This window comes from Solea senegalensis, linkage group LG2 (assembly GCF_019176455.1).
Source record: "Solea senegalensis isolate Sse05_10M linkage group LG2, IFAPA_SoseM_1, whole genome shotgun sequence".
Taxonomy (NCBI): domain Eukaryota; kingdom Metazoa; phylum Chordata; class Actinopteri; order Pleuronectiformes; family Soleidae; genus Solea; species Solea senegalensis.
In genome coordinates, this window is record NC_058022.1 from 5,925,990 (window position 1) to 5,948,996 (window position 23,007).

General features: G+C 41.9%; 1 protein-coding gene and 1 long non-coding RNA gene across 4 annotated transcripts; one reads left to right on the forward strand and one right to left on the reverse strand.

The window, feature by feature from the left end:
- Positions 1-3,192: 3,192 nt before the first annotated feature.
- Positions 3,193-22,104, reverse strand: LOC122765639 (insulin-like growth factor-binding protein 2-B). 3 transcript variants are annotated; one of them, XM_044020043.1, is made up of 5 exons: positions 21,673-22,104; positions 12,414-12,565; positions 6,789-6,929; positions 6,257-6,293; positions 4,987-5,010 (listed from the first exon to the last, which is right to left on the reverse strand). In XM_044020043.1, the coding sequence occupies exons 1-4, from the start codon at positions 22,022-22,024 to the stop codon at positions 6,288-6,290; spliced, it is 651 nt and encodes a 216-aa protein (XP_043875978.1). In that variant the 5' UTR covers positions 22,025-22,104; the 3' UTR covers positions 4,987-5,010; positions 6,257-6,287. The 3 variants fall into 3 exon arrangements, with proteins under 3 accessions (XP_043875976.1, XP_043875978.1, XP_043875977.1); XM_044020041.1 differs by lacking the exon at positions 6,257-6,293 and having other exon boundaries at positions 3,193-5,010; XM_044020042.1 differs by lacking the exon at positions 4,987-5,010 and having other exon boundaries at positions 6,241-6,293.
- LOC122765641 lies at positions 8,234-21,740 on the forward strand. The gene is made up of 4 exons (XR_006359990.1): positions 8,234-8,316; positions 9,928-9,995; positions 20,650-20,752; positions 21,665-21,740. It is a non-coding gene; the product is annotated as an uncharacterized LOC122765641 (long non-coding RNA).
- Positions 22,105-23,007: the final 903 nt, after the last annotated feature.

Below are 23,007 nucleotides of genomic sequence, written 5' to 3' on the forward strand. Positions count from 1 at the left end.
AATTTATGTACTCTTTTAACCTTTGTCTTTTTTGTTATGACAAAGCATTTATTTAAATAAAGTTATGTATTCATTTAAGCATCCTGGTGCTGTTTTCATTTCCATTAAGGTAGCCTTTTTTTTTTTCTTTTTCGTTAAGGTGGCCATGCATGGAGTTGGCTGGAAACGCACAGTTTGAAGTATAATCACCTTGATAGTAATCACTGACTAATCTCCAGTGCATGAGCTGATAAACCTCTTAGACACACAGCAAGTCTGAGACGCACAGGGAAGCCCACAGCATGCAGGATGTGACTTTATAAGGCCCCCCCCCAGGGGCGAGTCACCTGGTTTTCAACACCGTAGTCGGAAAGATTGCACAGGAACAAGGAAGTCATTTAACATGAGTTTGAACTTCAATGAGGGGGGTTGGGTGTTAAACTCCGAGTGGGCCCAGCTCACAATTCAAATGACTGCGGAAGACGGGATCCATAGCCTGGAGGAAGCTTCGTCATGTTATTGGAAACCCGCATTTATTATTACTTCAAGGTAGTACAGACAAAAGAAGAAACACAAGCGCATGCACAAGACGCAAGGTTTGTTTTTGAGTCTAAGTATCTATGCAAAATGAACTATCGATGCCCAGAAGCAATTTTCACCCTTTAACACCTAAGCCTCAAGCCCTTTTGCTTATTTTAATCAGAAAAGGGCCCAAAAAAGTGCTTTTGCCCATTTTTCCAGAATAACCTTCAATATCTGGCAGTTATTTACAATGTACTGCATGTTAAACTAGTGTATTAGCAATTTAAAATGAAGAAAAACACTGTAGTTGTACACGAACGCCAGATTGTGCGTGTTAAATATGATATTTGAACAGTTTAACACCTATTTAAGTGAAATCATTTAGATTTTTGTCTCAATAGAAACTATGTACAGGCATTTTTTCCCCACTTTTTCCCTTTCCGGTGACAAAGACGCTGATTCTCCGGCTTCCTGCAACGGGGTGAGTGAAATTACTGTAATTACCAAAACATTTTTCCGACAACTTGTTGTATAATTACAGTGATGCAAAGTGTCGTCTGCGATGCGCTCGCTGTTAAAGGGTTAAATATTTTCTTTCAATGATGAACCTTTCTTTTTAAATCCTACAGTGGGCGTATAAAGCGATGGGCTCTGCAGGAAGGATCCACACAGGACGGTGTCTGGTCATCTTTATTTTCTGGTGCATTCCAGGAAGTGACAGAATGGGACTTTTTCTCTCTTTTTTTTTTTTTTTTTTTTTTTTTGGTAAGCCACTGAAATCTCTCCCCCCGGGGGACCTCGGGGCATTGACCAACTGCAGATGTGGGTGATTTGAAGCAGGGCATGAAAGGGTGGAGGGCCCAGCAGAGAGTTCCTGTATGGCAGATCAAGGCTGCCGTAAAGGTTGTGTTATGTTTCTGTATGTGTGTGTGTGTGTGTGTGTGTGAACATGCACAGACTTCATGGGGGGAGGCAACACGTGTGTAAGATTTGATTTGTGAGGCATTGAACATGACAATTACTTTCTGCCTTCAAAGAAACTGACAACTGCACTTAGGACTTCAAAGCATTTATGCCCCTTTTATTACATAATTAGGCCGACAACGCTGGATGGCTTCATCTAACATCAACTCACGCACCTCATCCCATCCAAACACGCCGTCAAACTGCTGTGCAGAGCGTTCCTGTGATCCCCCGGACCTCAGAGACTCGGCAGCGACGCTTGACTCTCTTCCCCCGCACTGAACGTCTGTCGTTGCTGCAACATCACACACACACACACACACACAAAAATACTCTCGCTTACTTGTGCATTGATTTGCCTGTGGCTGATAATCATTTAAAGTGACTTTTCGAAATGATGATGGGGCATTTAAAGACAAAAGCTTACAAATGGCATGCAGATGTTTACACAGCACAATTGGGATCTTGGCAAATCACTGCTTGTGCTCTTGTATAATGCTATCTGTTAAAGCCATAATGGAGGTTTCTTTTCATCACAGGGATGGAGATGAAAGGAGATCTGAAAGTATTTACAGCAGTTGGGAGTAAATCACATGACTTAGTCGGGGGAATCCTCCGATGCTGGTGGCAGGGTACGGTAGACAAGTGTCTACTGGTTTTCATCCAAGCCCTTTCATCAAAGATGGACTTAGACCCGTAATCCCAAATGGAGGGTTCCTCGGCGTGGATCGGATGTGACCATGAGAATTACAACTGCATGGTAAGTGAACTGACTTCGAGACAGATATTTTACATCCTACACAACCATAAAAGGATTTTGCAGGCATTTTAGTATGTCTGTGTAGTGGCTGCCGTGTGACTGTTCTGGTTCTGCTGAATGTAAAATAAATAAAAAAAAGTCGTTGAAAATCCCAGGTAAGGCTAGAAAAGTGCCAAGATTACGACATTTTAATATTTAATTTAATATTTTAATATGGAATACTTCATATTTCTCAACTTAGGGGAAACTGAGGTTGGGAAGCACACTTTTTCTAAAATACTACCCCTATTCAAGTAATACAATGCTAAATACAAAGTCTGTGAATTATTCCTTTAAACACAGACCTACCATCAAGTTATTAAACGTCAACCAAAGAAATATCTGTCTGCGACCCCACTGCAAAGCGTCCCTCCTCAGCCCACTGTGCCTGTTCTATTAAACCAGGACTAAAGACATCAAGCCAAGCTGTTAAAGTTTTAAAACATGTTTTAAAAAAAAAAAAAAAACAGCCATTAACAACTAGACAAACTAACTAGGGACATTACAATAAAGCCTGTAGGTGTTTCTTATTTGATATACTTCTGCTCAGAACCTTTTGTTTACACCAGGGTCAGAAATGAGCAGGAAAAAAAAAAAAAAGTCCTTGAAAGTAGATGATTAACTCTGAGCAAAGCGTTGAGAGTTGAAAATGGCCAGCGAGGCATCAGTAGCACACAGAACCCCCATGTGTGCCCCCTGCATTGTCTGCCAGGACAGCATGCTGAGCGCTAGGCTAATTAGCTTGCCTGTTAACAAAAGATGGCACGTTTAATGTGTAAAAAAAACCTTGACTTGAACAAAATGAAGTAGAAACGGTGTTTGTCTTGGGGTCTGCACTACTATGTCAGAGTATTGTAATAACAGTGTGTGTGTGTGTGTGTGTGTGTGTGTGTGTGTGTGTGTGTAGCATTTGTCAGCGTTAGCCCCTTTCAATCGTAATCCCTCCCCATGTCAACACTTCATTAGTAACCCCAGCAACATGCATTTCTGCACACAAAGCAGTGATAGTAGGAGCAGTGAAGCCACCCAGCACTTTCACTTTTATTAGCGTAGGTGTAATTTGTCTTCACTGACACTTACTTGGAATTGACAAGTGTTGATAAGAGCAAGAAGACCAACTCTCGGCAGCCGATCAAACCCATAGCGGGTGCGTTCACGAGTTGAATTGACATGTCGGATGCTTTTATTGTAAAGTGTCATAAAGAAGAAAGTGCTACGAAAGCAAAGGAACAAGCTACTGCAGACACTCTCGCAGCAAAGAAAACACTTCATACGTTACATTCTGAATATTACTGAGCTGAACTGTTGGGCGAGAGGCAGGAGGTCACCACCACAGTGACGACATTCACACCTCAGAGTCTCCAATCTGCATGTGTGAGGGAATCAGGGCACTCTCATAAGCACTATTACATGACATGATCAGTAAAAAAATAAAAATAAAAGTGTGATGAAACCTTGCAAAAGCACCATGAATAGAGTCTACATCAGCGACTACAGTAAGTTGTAAATAACATTTATTTTATTTGACATGTCGAAGGAGAATAAGGAGCGCCTGCAACACTCTCAGCTTAGCTCGAGGCGAAAGAGGCATACCACCCTTTTTTCATTTGTAAGAATTTTTAGAATGCATTCATTCTGCTCCGGATGTGCCTGCTTTTCGTCATATTTCAAGTTTGACAATGCTGCTTTATCTGGATGCAAATTGATCATAATCTGTTAACGGAAAGGGAATTTCTTGCTCTTGTCGTTCTTGCTCTTGTCGCGCTTTGTCGTTTGTAGTCATTTCTAAAACTATGCAGAGAGTTTACTACAGAGGAGAGAATCGGCTTCCTGTTTACACTGGCATGCACATGCCCGGTGCACCTGACAAGCAATAAACTGTATGTTTTCAAGTGTGTAAATATGGCTGGCTGATTCTGATCACAGCTCCCACTGTGATCAGTAGCAACCCCGGCTCCACCATTAGTACAGCAACTGCTATAACTATGACCTCAACTCAAGTGACTGTGTTAATAGTTGCTTATAGTGAAAAAGCCTTTGTTTAGCTCATTGTTCATTTTTCATTAGATCTTTTTCTGGTCTACAGCTTCACTTCAAGTCTTCCCGCTCTCGTCCACTTGGCGTCCGACTGCAGTGGGCAGCTGTTTTCAGCCCCATAGCTGTGATCTCCCACTGTTCACTAAATACCAGACAGACTTTTTAGCAAAGAATGAGTCATCTTTCTTAGACTGGAATAAAAATTAAAACAAAATTTAACATTGGACAAAAGTTATTTCCAAATACAGTTGACAAAGTGACAGAAAATGCATGAAATGATCGTAATGTAAATATTGTTTATAGCTCGTTTTTGCTGTCCTGTTCAAGCAGCTTTAAAGCACACACAAGTGTGACTTTTGCAAAAAAAAAACACATATATAGAGGCAGGACCTTTTTTTTTTTTAAGAGATTTGTTGCTTTGTCTTAAAAATGTAAAATATTTAGCTGGTATAAATGGGTTTAAGTCCCACGGACAAAGTGGGGGAAGCCAATGAGAGACGGATTGACGTGTTTCTGTCACAAAAACGTGATTGTCTGATGTATGGGCTCAACTAGCGGTAGGTGGCTTCAGTGGGCAATTCTACGAAGTCCTCTTGATACTGGTAACAGTTGGGGTCCCCTCTGATTCTGGGCGTTGCCGGGATCTGGACACCGGTGTAGGGATTGACGCACCAGCACTCGCCCCGCTGGCCGTGGGTGGAAATGTTGCACTGAGGGGGAAAAAAACAAAACAAAAACACAAACTAGATAAGTTGGAAAACACTGGAAAAAGGGAGGGAGGGGTAAGGATGCACAGTGAGAAGCAGGGGGGGGGGTCGGGGGTGCACTCATGACTAATGAAGCATGGTGTGTGTGTCTGTGTCTGTGCATGTGTGGCTTCCGGTGGCGGGGGCCATTGGATGGGAGTCAGTGTGGTTTGGGCGGGACAGCTCTCGCCCAATAACAGTGCTCACTCAGGTCATGCCCCCGTACCCACACATTCTATCACACACACCCAAAACACATACACATACACACAACAGTGGCATGCCAGTGGGCCCATGCCCCCCCGCGGAGAACCCCCTCTACTCAGAAATGAGGTTGTAATTGAAGTGGACACAGTTTACGCGGCGCACGCGGGGCAGCTGAGTAGGGTACGGCAAAAAGAACCAAGAGCCCGGGGGAAAGAAAAGACTTTCCATTTTCTTCCTTCGATGAAAAAGAACAAAAAAAGTGACAGTTACAGTAATTACCGCGCGACAAGGAGGGACAACTCCAAAAGGGAGCCTGGGAACCGGGGACTCCAGCCTTGAAACAATGCTGTTGTTTGTGACCAGTGATGAAAATTGGCCGAGAGGTTGAGAACCCTGCTTTAGGAAACCGTGGCACCTATTCAAGTCTTCTTTTCGGCTCTGCTATCTGCGCAGGACAACACTGGATATGTGACCTTGTTTGTCCTCCACTGTGCGATTTCTATGGATGAGCAGAACTCAAGACTCGAGCCCCCAGTCGGAAGCACAGTTCCTTCCACCGGCTTAACAAAAGTCTTCCCATGAAGTGCGCCAAACAGTTTTATTGCCTTGTAACCTTGAGCTCAGAAGCTTGTTGCCTCATTCATGATGACAACATCTCTCACACATTTCTGTGTGTGTGTGTGTGTGTGTGTCAGAGCCATGGATGAAAAAAAAAGTGTGCGAATTTATGGAAAAAAAAAAGAGCGAGAGGGAGAAGTTGTGTGGAGAATGGTGGCAGGTGGGAAAAAGGAGGGGGGTGGGGGGGTGCAGAGTGGGGTAATTTGCCAGGGTGATACAAGACAATTTGTGAGTGTGAGAGTCTGTGCACGCAGGCATGTGTGTGAGTCAGACGAGACTGAGAGAACGAAGACGGGGAAATCCAAGAAAGACGTGCACCACACCAAATGATATACACAGTCTGCCACAGTGTTACGGCTCAGACGAGATCAACAGTCGAGATTACATTATTTGTCCCGAGAGAAGTATGGTGCTGCTCAGACCTGGTATTAAAGGGATAGATAAAAAAAAAAAACCTGCTCAAGTCTGCAAGTTTGTGTCTCACACACACACACACACACACACACACCAAAGTCCAGGGAGAAATGCAGTGAATTTACATCCATCATGACACACAGGAGTTGTTGATCTGCCGCTGCCTCAATCACCAAGTTTACATGTGTTGTTTTAGATCTAAGGTGTTTAAGAAACTCCATAAGGGTTTGCTTAAGTGACACAAACTTAGACCAGAATCTCCTGCCTCCCTGTGAGCTAAAAACACCATTTTTTTCCAATGGACTTTGGTGCAGGAGAGTGAGCACTTAATCCTCAGTAGAAAAGGGTTCCTAGGGACCAAATTCTTATATCATCAACTATGTGGGTGTAAATTTGATGAGGTGAGTCTTTTTTTTACGTGGTGAGTTCCGTTCATGTCTCATTTGTTTTGTAATCAACAATTAAAGGTGAAAATAATAATGATTACTTGTCGCCCATCTTACCTGTTTGGGGTTGTACAGTCCATGTATGTCACAGTTTGGAAATCTGATCAGATACAAGTTCTCCAGTGAGCCTCTGTTATCCTCGGAGGTCATTCTGGAAATCTCCAGTAAGACGTTGTCCAGCTCTTCCTGACAGGCACCCTGCGAGTTTCAAACAGAGATGGGACCGTTACGCTTATACCTAACACAGATGTACGCTGTCATCGGCCATTATTGGCACAGATTCGCAAAAACAAAAAAGACTATAGAGAAGGTTGCTCTAAGTTAAGAAGAAGGTTCGGGCCAAAGAATGTGATCTGTCCAAGTAATAAATAAAAGTGTAATAAAATACTTCTGCATGTCCTGTAAAAATGTCACAAATATGCACATTTATGTATTTATGGCTAATGTTTTTCCTTTATGAGGTGCAGTTAGAGGCGAGCAGAGAGATCAGTCAATATTACTGATGTAACTCAGCAGGTGGGCACGGCCACACACACACACATGCACATGGAGACTGTATCAGGCTGCTACCGGGATCAAAGAGGTCCAGTGTTACGATTAGTTGGCTGAGGATGAGAGAGGAGAGCAGGAGGAGGCGCAGTCTGCCACAAACCTTATCAGACGTCTGAACATATGGATGAAATCTATTCTCTCTTATTCACACTTTTTCCAGCCTTGAAGAACCAAACTGACCGAGGGTCTGGATCATAAATGGAAGTATTGGATGGGAACATATTTTCATAGTCATGTTTTATGACTGCGTGGTGCAGTAACACAAGCAGCAGACAAGGTGGGATGCTGCTTCACTGGTGAGCTCACTTTAACACACCTCTTTTTTTTTTTCCAAACTTGCATTCTTTAGCTGCAAGCAGTGACGACTCACAAAACCAAAGCAATGTGTCCCATTACATTTATTGTGCAAATCCCCGTCATATATACACTGTACTTATTAAACTAAATATCTTATCAGCCAATCACGTGGCAGCAGAAGTGGAAAAAATAGTAAAAGTGCCACTATTTTGATAACATTTGACTTAAATCTAAAAAAGGACTCAAGTTAAAGTAAAAAAAAAAAGTAGTTTGTTCAAAAGTTACTTAGTTACTTCTTTAACAAGGTTATTTTTCTTGTGTCGTGCAAAAAGTACAAGGGGACACAAATCTCACATTAATTGTTTTTAATTCAAGGCAAACCTTTACAAACTAAAGTGCTGATGTGATAGATGGATTCTTTTTGTCAGAGGTCATAAAAGATCATAGATCACAAATCAAGAGTTCATTGATATGTAAAATTTTATAAAGATGAGGGTAATTTAAAAGAGGTTTTAAAATGTTTAAGCATTTTTGAGATCACTTTGATATACCTTTAAAAGATGTCAGATCTGTTAGTTTAGCCTCAGGGAAAATAAAGAAAAAGATCTGTAATTGATTACTTATGCCTGCTAAAGCCGGAAGGGGGAGCGCTCCGCACGGTGCCTCATTCTCGGTGAAGCTGCTGAAGAAGAAGCAACGTCTGAGTGGTCATATGTTGCCTATGTCCCTTTTCCAGGTATGACAATCAATGTTTATGTGTTCAAGCACTAAGAAATAGCTTTGTTTTGAATGTTTTGGACGCTGTACATTCATGTTTATGTCTTATGTTAAATTTGCCAGTCTAAAGTGACATCTAGTGGCCAGAGATGAGAAGTTCACGTGATGCGCGCATGCTCGAACACTATCACTTGTTGCTCGAATCACTTGTGTTGATTGTTTTGGAAACTAGACTAGACTATAGAGATAAATTAATGTTTAGATAATGTTTTGTTTATTATTTATGGAACTGTTTTTGTGAATGTCCTGTTGTCTGGAAGGATAATTGCTGTGTTGTTGTAATATTTGTATTTAAGTATTTTTTTGTACTTCATTGTAAATATTTCTTTGTAATATTTATTGTAATATCTCACCTGTCCTCGTCATTCATTCACCTGTCCTTATCATTCAACTGTCCTCACCATTCACCTGTCCCAATCATTCATTCATTCATCCATTCATCCATCCATTCACCTGTCCTTACCATTCACCTGTCCCATTCATTCATTCATTCATTCACCTGTCCTCAACAATTCATTCACCTGTCCTTGTCATGCATTCACCTGTGCTTGTCATTCATTCACTGGTCCTCGTCATTCATTCACCTTTCCTTATCATTCACCTGTCCTAATCATTCATTCATTCATTCACCGGTCCTCATCATTCATTCACCTGTCCTCATCATTCACCTGTCCTCACCATTCACCTGTCCTCGTCATTCATTCACCTGTCCTCATCATTCATTCACCTGTCCTTGCCATTCATTCACCTGTCAAAAGTTTCCGGTGCATGAATGGATGTGATTTTAAATGTAGCAAAGTACAGTACTTCCAAATAAACTACTTGAGGAAAAGTAAAATTACAAAAAGCAATTCACTACTTTCCGCCTCTGCGCGGCAGCAAATCTGTGCATTTAGATGCGTAGACAGAGTCGAGACGTGAGGTGAATGAGGAAATCACGGTGCTGGACGGGCTGTCTGAGAACTTCAGAGCCTGCTGAATTATTGGGATTCTCTCTCACACACACACACACAACAATCTCTAGGGTTTACAGAGGAACATATCCAAAGAGCAGCAGTTGTTTGGGAGAATAATGCCTCGTCTGTGCCAGATGTCAGAAGAGAATGTTCAGATTGGTTCGAGATGCACGAAAGGCAACAGTAAATCAAAGGACTGCTCTTTACAATCAAGCTTCGCTGAACGAACGAGTGTCACTTTCTACAGTTTCCTCTGTGTGTATAATAATGTGGCTTTTGAGGGCGTATCGCAGTCATTGCCACGAGATGTTGCCAGCACCAGCATCTCACACCACTTCTCATAAACCTGCTTGAATTTAAACCTTTTAAATCTTATTTTGTGTCTTATTTATTTTTGACGTTTTGACGTTGACAGGTGCACCCGCGGTAAATTGGGAATAATACACAACTCCTTATATGGACGTCCCGGGGGTGTGTGTTTATACAGGTCACATATTCAGGCTTTAAAAAATGTGGCCAACACACAAACGAGACAAACAACACACTCTCACATTCACATCGACGGTCAATTCAGAGTGTCCAATTAACCCCTGCATGGTTTTTGTATGTTGCAGGAAACCGGAGAACCAGGAGAAAACCCACGCACACACACGTGGAAGAACGTGGAGACTCCGCTCATGAGGTAACAGTGTTGCCACATAAATAGGTTTTATACTGTTCAGATTTAAAATTGAACATGCACAATCCGGTGTTTGTGTACAACTACAGTGTTTTGTTTTTTTCATTTTAAATTGTTTATACACTAATTTAACACGCAGTAAATTGAAAATAACTGCCGGATATTGAAAGTTAGTCTGGAAAAATGGACAAAAGCACTTAGTTATGGTTAAAATAAGCAAATAAAAAGTCTAGACGGACATTTCGAGTCTTCGGTGTTAAAGGGTTAAATGTGAACTTGTGGAGCAGCAAAAAAGAACGAGATAGTTGAAGGAAGCTACAGTTCACGTAAACAGCTACGGCCCTGAAGAAATATGCATTGGGAATTATTCGAGTAAAACCAGTGCTGTTTTTGAAATTGAAAAAAAAGAAGAAGAGGACAAATTAGATTTTAATAGACAGCTAAAACAACAGGAATTCCAATGTCTTGTTCCCATGAAAACATCAATTCCTTATCAAAAAAAAACATGTGTACTTTATATTAAAGCCATTTGTGTTCCAAATATGCCATGACCCCGACTCTGACAGTGCGGTATGTGTTCTGTGTACAGTATTTGACCTCACATGGCCACACACGACGAAGTGCATTCATGCCTTACCCCAGCTGTCTGAAATGCCTCCCCATGTCCAGCTGCTCGACTTCTTTTACTCCCCCCCGCTCCCCGCCCCACGCGCTTTGTCGCTCCTAATGACCGTGGCAATTCTTACGTGCGCTACAGCTTATTGTTATAATTATTTAAGTTTTATGATGTTTTGCTGCAACCCGGCCGAGTTAAGTGAGGGAGAAAATGAGCAAATACATATCATTGTTTGCCGTGTTTGAGACGTATGTGGGGCCTCCAGCACAGCCCGCGGAGCCCACGCTCATTTGCATAAAACAGAAAGAGCATTTTGTGTCTATACTCCACCCCATTAAGGATGTTCCTGGAACAGTTTTTTTATTATTGTCAAGCTGCTTTAGAGACTGTGGGTTGGGATCTAATGTATAGATTAGCATTAAACTGCCGACACACATTCCACGGCGGAAAACAACATCGCTCTTTATCACAAAGACGCTCATTATGTGCAATTATTGTACGCCAAGAATACGCCACTGGAATGCGGCGCTAATGCGTACTAATGTGTGAATAATGTGAACGTAATTAGAAACTTGTTATTGATCACACAAGGTCAAACTTTACCTACGTAACTTGGATTAAACTTTAATTAAACGAGTGGTACATGTGTGCTTCCATTACATCTTGTTTATTCAGAAAAAATGACTTAAAAAACAACAAAATATGTTACTGCAACTATGCAGACGACACGCGCATTTACATCACCATATCACCTGACAACTGTAGCCCAATACGGGCGCTTAGTGCCTGCATCTGAGCGAATGAATGAGTGGCTGTGAAAAAGAATGTTCTTCAGCTGAACAAAGAGAAAACAGGATTAATTGCTAAGTGAAGGCTTACCTTCAGTCACTCGCATTAAAACCCTAAAAACCAAGCAAGAGACGTTGCCATTTTCATGGACTCAGACCTGACTTTCAGAAACCACATTAAAACGCTTGCAAAGTCTGCGTACTGTCATCTAAAGATTATATCAAAACTTAAAAGGACTAACGGCGCAGCAGGATCTAGAAAAAATCTGACAGTTTTACTGTACAGTAACAGTTTTTGAGAAACATTGACATTTATTTATTGCAACAAATTCCCACATTTGAGTTGAAATAAAAAAAATTTAAAAATAAAATTTTTCATAGGTTTTGGACAAGACTGGGTTGAATTCAGGACATCTATGACTACTAGCATACTAAAAACCAGACATTTTTACTGCACAGTTTTTGAGAAATTTCCAATTAAAGTCCAACGTTGACATTTTTTATCGAAAGAAATTGTGTGTACTTTTGCTTGCACACCATTCAAGATTCCTCCCAGTCCCTGACAAGTGGCAGTGCTTGAGTGTAATCATGAACCTGACACGATTCAATCACTCCACAATTGTCTCGTTATCACTAGAAAACAAGCCTTGTTATCTGGAGTTAAAACATTGAAGTAGCAACCATGGCCGCTCTCGGCTTCCATAGAAATTATTGAATGGGGATCAACTCAGCTGCTGCTCGGTCCAGATGCCCTTTACACCTTTGGGGGTGGAGTGGCTCAGAGTGGCTCAGTGGTTAAGACCCTACCTTGTGTACCAAAGACATCATGGTCGCAAGTTCGATTCCACCCCTGGCTAATTGTACTTGATTCCATTGTAAGTCGCTTTGGATAAAAGCGTCTGCTAAATGACATGTAATGTAATGTAATACACCATAATTAGCCTCTGGGTACAAGCGCCAAAGCTTTATCATCACATGTTCCTTTCTTTTTATTTACACTATTGAAATGTCGTTCACCTGCGGCGCTGTCTGGGTCCGCGTGTCCTCCACTTGATTTACCCTCATCTTGGTTTTGCGCTCATTCGAGTGTTGCTTCCTGGCGGATTCTTGCCACAGCCAAGCGTCCGGAGGAGGTCTCTTGGTGAGTGGATTTTCAGTCCCGTGCACCTCTGCAGGGAAAAAAAACCACAAAAGAAACTCAGATACAAAACATCTGTCATAGAAAGAGACCCATTGAATGTTTTTGGGTTTAGTTCCAGTGTAACATTGGTTAATTGCAGGTTCTTAGAAATCCTCCGTCGGAGTCGGTTTCTTGGTCATGAAGGTTATTTGTATCCTGCTTATAGGTATGCATTTAATTGGCAGATGTTACATTGACTACAATGATGTATTCTTTAATTACAAGCTGCTATTAAAAAAGTAAATATTTTTCTAATAACAGGCCTTCTCTCTTTTACAAGTCATCTTAATCCTGAATTAGAAGACACTGCGTGTCCTCGAGGCATCCTGTGTCGCTCATACCTCATGTGACTAATGCTCCCCTGGACAGTCAGGCATCTCTACGGCTGTAATTACGATGGCGACAGTGTGAACAGACCTGCTAAGACCTTTTTTCCTGTAAAGTAGCAAAGCACTCGGGTTTATAACATCAGTGGGACCTTCTCTCATTTGCCCGGGAGTTTTGAGAAACCTCGGCGCATTTCTACCGAAAAAACTTTCCAGATTACCAGAAACTCTGGAGGGGATGAGCCTGAACGTATTCATTTTTCTATCAGGATGACGAGGTCCAGGTTCTTCTGAGTGCATTTGCTTCGAGTCGGTGTCACGAAATGACCCAGTGTCGTTTTCCAGACCTTTGAGGTGCGGTGGAAACACAAACCACACTTATTACTGGGATTTCCTTCAATCAATCAAAACAATAACAGAAGACCTAGTTTCTGAATCATGGGAATTGTTGTCCAGTGAGGCAGAACGTGCGGCAAATGACAAAGATGATCATGATCCATTAGGGACTAATACACATATTCATTAATTCATTCTTCCATCCATCTGGACGTTAAAGCTGTCTTATATGGTAATATCCAAATATGGTTGTGCAAGTCCAGACTAACTGTGAGTTTTACTTCAGTAAATTACGTTTAATGTCCAAAAATGATAAGTGATGATCAGTGAAGATAAGAGGACTTTAAGGGGGGCGGGGGGTATCGTTTATTCTGCAGTGATTCAGAGGAGAAGCAGAGAAGCGATCGTTGCGGCGGTGAAAACACAGTTTCTTGGAAGGTGTGAGGCTGTGGAAAGACATTTATCAGCATCGCGTAAGTTATTACCTGATGCTGCGGGCTGACTCATTTCAACAGGAGGTGAACAGGCAGAATTAAAGAGCTGAGCTAACAGCTCAGGAGGTGATGAAGTGTTTTCATGCTGAGTAAGTCTTTTTTTTTTTTGTCATGGGAGCAGTGAATACCTGCCACAGGGTTTTTTTCTGTGTGTGTGTGTGTGTGTGCGTGCACATGTATTCATATCTTTCTGAGGACATTCCGACCCTTTCGTTGGGTTTAAGGGGCTTTTTCCAGGGTTAAGACTTGCTTTCGGGTTTAGAATTTGGTTTATGTTAAGGTTAGGGTTAAGCACTCAAGGATACTAAGTTGCTAAGATATAAAAATAAGTTTGTGTGTGAGCGTGTAATTAGTGCTGTCAAGAGCTGTGAGGCTGTAAATCACGCCTGAAAGGGAAAGCCCCCCCAGCGAATCATCCGTACACATGCTATGACACAATACATGTCCATTTCAGTGCGCACGCTCTCTGCCAGGTGTTGAAACCAATTGACTTTATTCACTGCCGCAACAATTCCTATTACAATTTTTTGATGAACTTAGTCATAATAGTTAATGCAGCTACACCTTAACTAATCGTATGGAGAGTAGAACAGGATGAGGACGGAGTTGCACAGGCTGCCAACAGAGACTAGAGGAGGTCCAAAAGTGCTGTTCTCTCTCAGTTCATTTGATTTATTATGGAATTATTATCATTAACACGGAAAAAGCCTGCGTAATGTTGCTTTTAGTAACTATACAGTGTCAAAACACTTACCTGAATGATGTAAACGTCTTATATCATATTATAATACTCTCTCTTATACTTTTATGTTCTTGTCTTTCTTTCTTGTGTTTGAATATGTATTCTCATATTCCAGTTATTTCAGTGTGTCAGCAACCACTAAAAGTCATTCATTCCAACCTCTGGCTGAACACTAACGCTTAAAATTAAACAAGTAATCATAAACTTTAGTTTGTTGTTGTTGAAGAACCACATTGTTCAGTTCTGATTTCACATTCATAAATACTGGCGTCTCGTGAAACGGCACGTGCACATGCACACTCTCCTCCAGGTCTGTGTCTATGCTCATAGGCTAAAAAAAAAAAAAATTGCATTGTTGTCACGTGAACTGACCTGCAAACACAAAGGTAAAGGTTTCCTATAGTTTCGTCGAAGACCTTGTTTTCTATAGCCGCGCAGAAAAGCTCATGACAGCATGTTCCATGGAGAAGAAAAAAAAAACCCACACGTCGAGCCAACAGCTGTCATCTCGACGCTGTTGTTGACTCTGCCTTCACTGCCATAGAAACTACCTGTCTCGAGCTGTTGGGAACGCTGGCTTCTTTTTTTTTTTTGCACAGCCTTTGAGCGGCGCTTTCACAGCACGGAATGAGTAATGTCTTTCCACCGTTGCTTGGCATTAATGTATTTGCCCTGTTATCGTATACGCTGGAGGTGTGCCACCTCTTCTCTGAGCTTCTGTGAGGAAGAAGAAGAAGAAGAAGAAGAAAAAAGGCCTCACTGTACCTCAAAAACCATGGACAGTGCAAACAGTTCTTCAAAAGGCTCCACCACTTCAAACATTTTACTGCTGGCAACTGTGCACAAAGAAATTGAATAATGAAGAAGATTTTAGCCAGAGACTCCTCTTAAACCTTTTACACAGCAGTGTCTTTAAACTCTTGATGTTGCTTTTTATGCGCGTGTGAAAAAAAAAAGAAAAAGAGGAAGATTCCTTTGTACTTTAAAGGGACGACTGTAGCCAACTGGCAAGGCTAAAGTGTTTGGGCAGTAACTCGAAAGTCAGGGTGATTTCTTTTTTTTTTTTGTCGTAAATGAATCATTGCTGCTGGTGCATTAACGCTGATTCAAACTTTATTTTACCTGTTAGTGGAGTTGGGTTCGAGTGAATTAAAGACGGGGCCACAGCAAGGATGCAGGTGTTGTTGTTATATCACATACTCCTGAATGTACTGTGTGTGGATCGACTTAGAGCTCCGTTCTGGAGTGTTTTGGATGTGGAATTAGGCGATGCTGTCAATTTTGTCTCGTTTTCTAGTAATGAAAAACATCTTTGTGGCCAAGAAAAAAATATATGCTGCAATATAAATGTAGATGGTATCAGTTTTAACATCATAAAGAGCATGTTTAGCATGTTTTCCACCTAAATAGCAACTATTGTTGAGTGCACTGAACTTAAAGAGGACATGAGTCTGTGTGTTTGACTTACTTTGCTTACTGGCACTAACATGATATGTTGAACTAACAACTTTCTCGGACATGCAGGTGTTAGCACGCAGCTTCCGCCCGACATGAACTCTGATGGCTTCACCTTCTCCTGTGGATGAGTGATGTAGACGCACTCTCACACCTGCACAAGGTTTTTAAAGACCTTACGAGGTGGAAGGAGAGAAACTGAGTCACCTGCAGGCCAGTTTCACACCACTGATAACAGCAGAGAGAGGCAAAGAAAGGAAGGCGAGCAACAGATTAGTGACAGCGCTGCTTCAACAGAGCAACCAACTGACCCCCACAAGAGAGTGCCATTGCTCCACAGACAGCAGCCCCACAACAAGACCACAGCATGCAGATAATATTAGGGACAGCTGAGAGAGGGGGCTTCAGGGAGAGAGCTGCAACCCGCTATGTGAGGACAAGACAGGGGAGACAACAAAGAGTGGCGTTGCAGCAGCTTTATTGAGAGACATCCCCTCAGCAGCTGGGATATCCAGCGGTGGCCCTGTGTTTGTAAGCAGGGGACAACGGAGAGGCAACGGACCAGGGGGTGAGAACGGGGGAAATAAATAAAGAAATATAGAAATGGGACAGGGAATCAATTGGAGAAAAAATGTGGAAGCCATTGTGCATTGTTCTTTAAAGAAAGAACCAAAATGACATGTTTGTGTATAGATTTCACAATAATGTTGCACGATTAACACATGACTTATCAATAGTTCCATAATTATAACGTTAATAAAATGATAAGTTAGACAACTCCTCTTAGCTCCGCCCATACACTTTGACCAATCACAGGGCAGTTCAGCGAGACAGGGCGGCACCTATTGGCTCTTCGGTGGAACGGTCGCTATTCCAGGGTAGCTAACCCTAACCCTAATAGTCTAAAAGAAGAAGTCGCACAATAAAATTGCCCAAAATTGTCCATGATTATTATATATATCACAAAAAAATTTCATGATTTATTGCAAAAATAAACAAGAACTTTGTGTGAGACAAAAATTCTTTAACAGAAAAAAAAGAAGGGAAAAAACATTTAAAAAAAACTGAATACCTGTTGAGTTTCAGTCTTGTGTGATAAATACTCTCAACCTCAGGTTCAGACAGAAGAATGCGGCCCTCTAGACAGGACTCAGACTTCTGTTTCCTGGATGAAAATCTGACTTACACACACTCCAGTCCACTGCACAGACCTCCACACCCTCACCGTCTGCCTCCTGTGCTAGAACAAAACCTAAGCACTGCACTGAATTTTAAAACTAAAGTTTGAGGTTCATGACAAAGTGTTTACATCCTTCCATTCCACGCTCACCTGCCTGTGTTTCCCGTGTCCTCATCCTCATCCCAGCTCCATGTTGTCTTTTATGTCATGTGTTTACTGGGATCGCCACCTCGTGACCCTGTCTGTGTTTTCTGGGGTTAGTTTCAGACCGAGCCCTTTGACCGTCGTGCGCTCACTTGGATTTTTGTATCCTTGCAGATGTGAAAGTAAACTCTCCTGAAAATGAGACACTTTGAACAAAGTCAAAGTCACTGTGAAAACCCTCTCAGTGCCTGATTCCATGGTAACATTATGGTAAACATCATAAAGTTGTTTCCCTGTGCTGAGCACCGGGGGAGTGACGTCTGTAGATGACATGCATTCTCATAAACTAGTTTTACACGAAACAGGCTTTTTATTGATCTTGCCCTTTTTGACTTTGGCTAGTTTCATTTTTTGTGTGCCTGTGTCATGTAAACACACACATCTGTGAGAGAACACTGTTATCTGTATTTCCAGGAAGTTGGAGAAGGTTCCACGGTGATTTTTTTGGAAATGCTGCTGGTGCAACTTTAATAGCAGGCAAGTGTTCCTGTCACTCTAATCCATCACGTTGTCAGTCCAACTTTTTCATTTCCCTCTTGACATTGCTGTTGCATGACATTTTGAAGCATTTGGTGCAAAAAAAAACAAGCTTAATTTAAGTCCATTCAACAAAAACTGTCTCTCTGTCCCATTTGTGTTCTTATCAACTGATTTTGAGACGTAAGCCAGTCACATCTCTGCTGTCAGACTGACACATCCGCCGCGTTTCAGCTCTACATACTCCACGTACTGTGCGTCACTTTTCTCTGTAGATGTCTTTAACACCTCAGTCTTCCCCCCCCCCAACCTCAGCTTATTACCAAATCCTTGCTCCCTCCTGATCCGCTTCACCCTTGTCGCCCTCATCCTGAAGCTCTGCCACCTCCAACTTGAGCAGCACAGCCTCCAAGTCGTAGCTACTCTCCGTATCACTCCAGTCTCAATAAAGTCACAGTCTCCAATTTTCAATCTACGTTTCTCACTGTTAGGACGTTAGCATGTTCAGGTGAGATTAATTCAGATTTTCTTAGATTATTTGGGCTTTCAGTGCATCGTACTCGCTCCCTGTCACGACCTTTGAGTAAATATAACCCTAACCCTATATTGCACAAACATGTCCAAACTGTTGCCGGTCTAGAGAACGGCACATAATTCTATAGAGTCTTTGCTTACAGCTATAAAACGTTGGATGGATCCAGCGCTTCTGAACAAAGTGCACTGTGCATCTTGCGATGTAAAATGACAAATATAGTTGCATAATGATCAGTTATATACAATGTTACGCACCGTATAATGGCCAGCGTATAACGGTCAGTGGATTTGTCTTTGTTCGGGATTTTCGGAAGAACGGGATGATGTTTTTATTCGCGAGGAGACTGAAGCTCGCACTCGTCGCCAGACTGAAGCTGATGTGAAGCATGACTGTGAGAGCATTTCCAAGTCCACTCCCATTACAGAAATAGCTGCAGTGGAAACACTGAAGATGCTGTGCCATCGAAAATATTACATGTGTTTCGGATTGGACGAGCTCAAACGCGTGGATTTGAAACCTCGGCGTTGCCATTTTCTGTCACCTTTGACTTGTGGGGAAAAAAGGACAGCAACATGAAGTTGCAACAGAAGCGGTAAATGCTACGTCCATGACGTCAGTGGGTGTCTCAGTGCAAAATGATGTTAAAATTGGAAAGAAAAGGATGTGAAATGTGCTCTGCAGTGGTCTGTGTGACCTCTGGACTGTTTACTCAGGCTGTCATGCTGTTTATTTCATTTGAGTGAGATTATTGCATTCTGAACTCTGAGTCACACCAAAATAACCACAACACAACTCCTTAAAAAAAGTCAAAATGTGCATTTTAATAGGTATAAAGGAGACAGATGTTGGCATCTGACAGCCAGCAGTTACTCATGCTTGAAAAGCCAAGTATAACACAGTGAACTGAGGGCAAACCGCAGTCTCAACTGACACTCATTTTCAGCTTTTACTTTATGCGTTCTAACCGGTTTGAACACCAAAGACGGTAAATCTCAGCGGAGAGCACAGACAAGTCCATCACGGTCAGCTTACGTTACAAAGGACGGAATTAGATTTGTTTTTACTAGCCTCTCCCACCCGAAAACCAAAAAGTATGCGGTTACTTCAACCAAATGAAGATTCCTGCAGGGGAAAAATGAAAATCACCTCTGCTCACTCTGTTATTGTCAGAGACTTTTTCAGTATTTCAGGCACATTCCATATTGAGTTAACCCAAGATCCATATGAGCCTGATAGTAAGATAGTAAGAAAGTAGATGACACAGGTTGCGGAAGTTACGCTCATGGGAAGCAAATGGGATTTTTAATTGTTATCAACTAAGAATAACCAATGTTTTTTCCCTGCACTTTTAGTCTCTTCTGTAGTGAAATGAACATAATATTCTGCCTTCTCAAGTCACAGCAGCTGTAGATATAAATGCTCGTCACTGAGCAAAATAAATAAACGTTAAAAAAAAATATTTGTTGCGGGAACCAGCATAAAGGTCGAGGAGGAAGCAGCCTATTTCTCCTACTGTTGTAGTCATTAGTCATTTGCCGATATCTGATTATACATTTTAACCCTTTAACACGGAGCGTATCGCGGACTAAACGTTTGCGCATTTTGCGTTATCGTAATTACTCAACGGTTTCTGAAAACCGAGGATCTGCCTGTCAAAGCCAACGTCTGGTTATTACGGTAATTTCACAGGAAGCCGGCGAATCAGCGTCTTTGTCGTGTTTTATACTGTTAACATGCAACATTTGGTGTTCGTGTACAACTGCAGTGTTTTTTCCTCAATAAAAAAGTTTTGTGTTTTTTATTTCTGGGAGAAAAAATGGGCAAAAGCACTTAACTCACAGGACACTTTCTGTTAAAATAAGCAAAAAGAAGTCCAGCCGGACATTTTGAGGCTTAGGTGTTAAAGGGTCGAAGCCAACACCCGCTGTTATGAATATCGTGGCGATAACATCATCCATTCCTAGTCCAGGCAGAGCTAACATATCTGCACGGGTTACTTTGGTAACAATGGATGCAAAGCCACGTTTGTCATGCAGCTTTCAAACACAACGGCCCTCTCAAGTTGTGATCCAGAACTCCACCATACAAGGAAATACTCAGAGTATTGCAATGTTCCGTGCATCATACATGGCCAGGTTCACACTCACATTAAAGGTCCATGTGTAATCATTAGACTGTAACTCCTCCACATCAGGGAACTATAGAAAGAATGTCAATGAAGGAGCTCTCGATTGAGATCTGTATACATCTGATTTGAATTGCAAAATTTCAAATTTGAGAAAACCAGCGTTTCTTACTAATTCATTTATTTGTATATGTTGCAGTCCAAACTGTCCGGATGTCCCTCAGAGATGTGCGCCAGCCTGACGGGACTCTGTGTTGAGAATATTCCATATTTACCGTAAACGTGATTGCGCGGTAAGCACGGTAAGTTTGCTTAAATGACCTCTCTCAAGTACAAAATGAAGGAATGAAGAAATGTGAGGATATGTGGGTTACAGACATGTCACGGGTTCATCGGAGAGGATGCTGTTTGTTTGCGCTGACAGATGTGGGCCTCCCGCCGCCTGCCAAACACACTGCATACGTCAACATTCATTTTCAGGAATCAATAGTGACCTTTTGTCCCCAATAACTCGAATGTGGGAGAGCAAAGATTAACAGTTCTAATGTCCCCGCAGGATTTGCTCAGTTATTTCTTTTGGGCAGTTCTAGTGACTCGTCGCTTTTGATGTAGGTTTATTCATTTTTACATAAAAAAAAAAAAGAACCCTGCGGGGAAAAAAAAATATTGTTTTGACTCGGTGTGCAGCTTTCCAGGAAGTTTCCTTATTTAAGGGTAATTATCTGAATGTCATGCCCAGGTATGATGACAGGTCAAAACTAGCTGTCTGACTGATGCTGGCACACTTGCCGAAATACTCATTAATGTGCTCCCAGATGGATACTTCAGGAGTCTGCATTAAATCACAGTAACAAAGTGCGTGGCGGCGGACCAATTATACAATCTATAAAACAAGTTTACGCACATATACAGAACGTGACCGTTGCACTATATCACTTTTATGCTGTGGCTACGCTTCTGAAGACTCACTCTGTCATGTCCCGTGAATTAATGCCTCTATTCATTCCTCTGGTGTTCGTCCTTTGCTTCAAAGTTGCAGACTTGCAATGGAAGTGAGAGGTGAGGCAGAGTTCTCACAAGTCAAGACATTTTGTTCAAGTCATATTTTATATTCTTTATACTAATTAGAGATTGCCATTTTGCACCACTGTTAATGTACTAATCATTGTTCATATGAAACCAATGAAAACACGTCTTTCTGTTTCCCCTCAAAGAAACTTACCGTTTGTTGCTTGGTGGTCGAGGCTGTCTAATTCCCCCACTTGCTGGCATTGACCTAAACCCTGTATGAGCTGCTGCAGTGGTAGTTCAGGCCCCAGGGTTGGGTAGCACCTCAGGCCGGTGGAGCACCTGGGCGTGTAGACCCCGCAGTTCTCTCTCTCCAGCCTGGCACACATGGGACAGCAGCCGCAGCCGGGCTCCCTCACTATCTCCGCACAGACGGCTGTGACTTTGGGGCACGCGGCCAGGCGCTCTGCGGTGCAACTTGGACATCGGAAAACCAAATCCCCGAGTGAGGTTCCAGGCAAGGCCAAGTATGCAAGCAGGAGCCCGCATGTAAAATATATGACCATTCTGCAGACTGCTTGGTTTATTAGTGACTACTGAAATCCAAAATGACTGCTGGGAGCTCAGAGTTTGAACCTCAGGAACCTGTAAGTCAACTGTGTGTGTGTGTGTGTGTGTGTGTGTGTGTGTGTGTGTAAACATCCTGATGACATTGACAGGGTCCTATCTGCTCCCATGTTACTGACTGACTCCCATCATAAACTGTCGTGTATTGTGGTTTTTGATATGATTTGTGACGATTTATTTATTTATTTGTCTATGACATTCTATACTATGATGTCATGTCATTAATCGCTCACTTGATGGACAGGTAGCAATGTCATGTTAAACTTTTTATTGAAATAACATAATTTTGTCCACATATTTATCCTTTGGCAGCAGTCAACAAAGCACCTCCATTTGGTGCTGTTTATCAATCCACTGCTCCATGTGTAACATTGCGCAATCACTTGGCAATAACGGTAATAATTTGTGCAAAAAGAAATATAAAGAAAAATAAGCATGTCAATTTGTCTTATCATTGCATTCTTAGCTGCAGTCATGTGATTTCTAAATATGTGCTGTACAAATAGAATTTCATAAACATTTTGGACATGGTATTGCAGGCTTGATACTGCCACATTACTTTTACTTTAGTTTCTGAGCTGTAAACCTCAACCTTAGGTTTGAGTTAGTTATTTGTGAGTCGGCCCATGCAAACACTTGAATCGCTGCACCCAGCAGAGGCACTTTACAGCACAAGACTCATGTTGCCTTGCTGAGAAATAGCAGAAATAGATGAGTGTTCCAGGTTCCATCTGCTCATTAAGTGTGGGGGGGAAAAACTGCATGCCGTCTGCTGTCTTTCTGCAAATGAAAAAGTTCCGCATTACACATGATGAATGAAAATAATTAGTCGCTCATAGATATTAATAACTGTGTGAACTTTTCAGTGTCAGCACTCATACGCAGTGCGTGCACCGTTGCTGAATGACTCCAGGGAAACTTA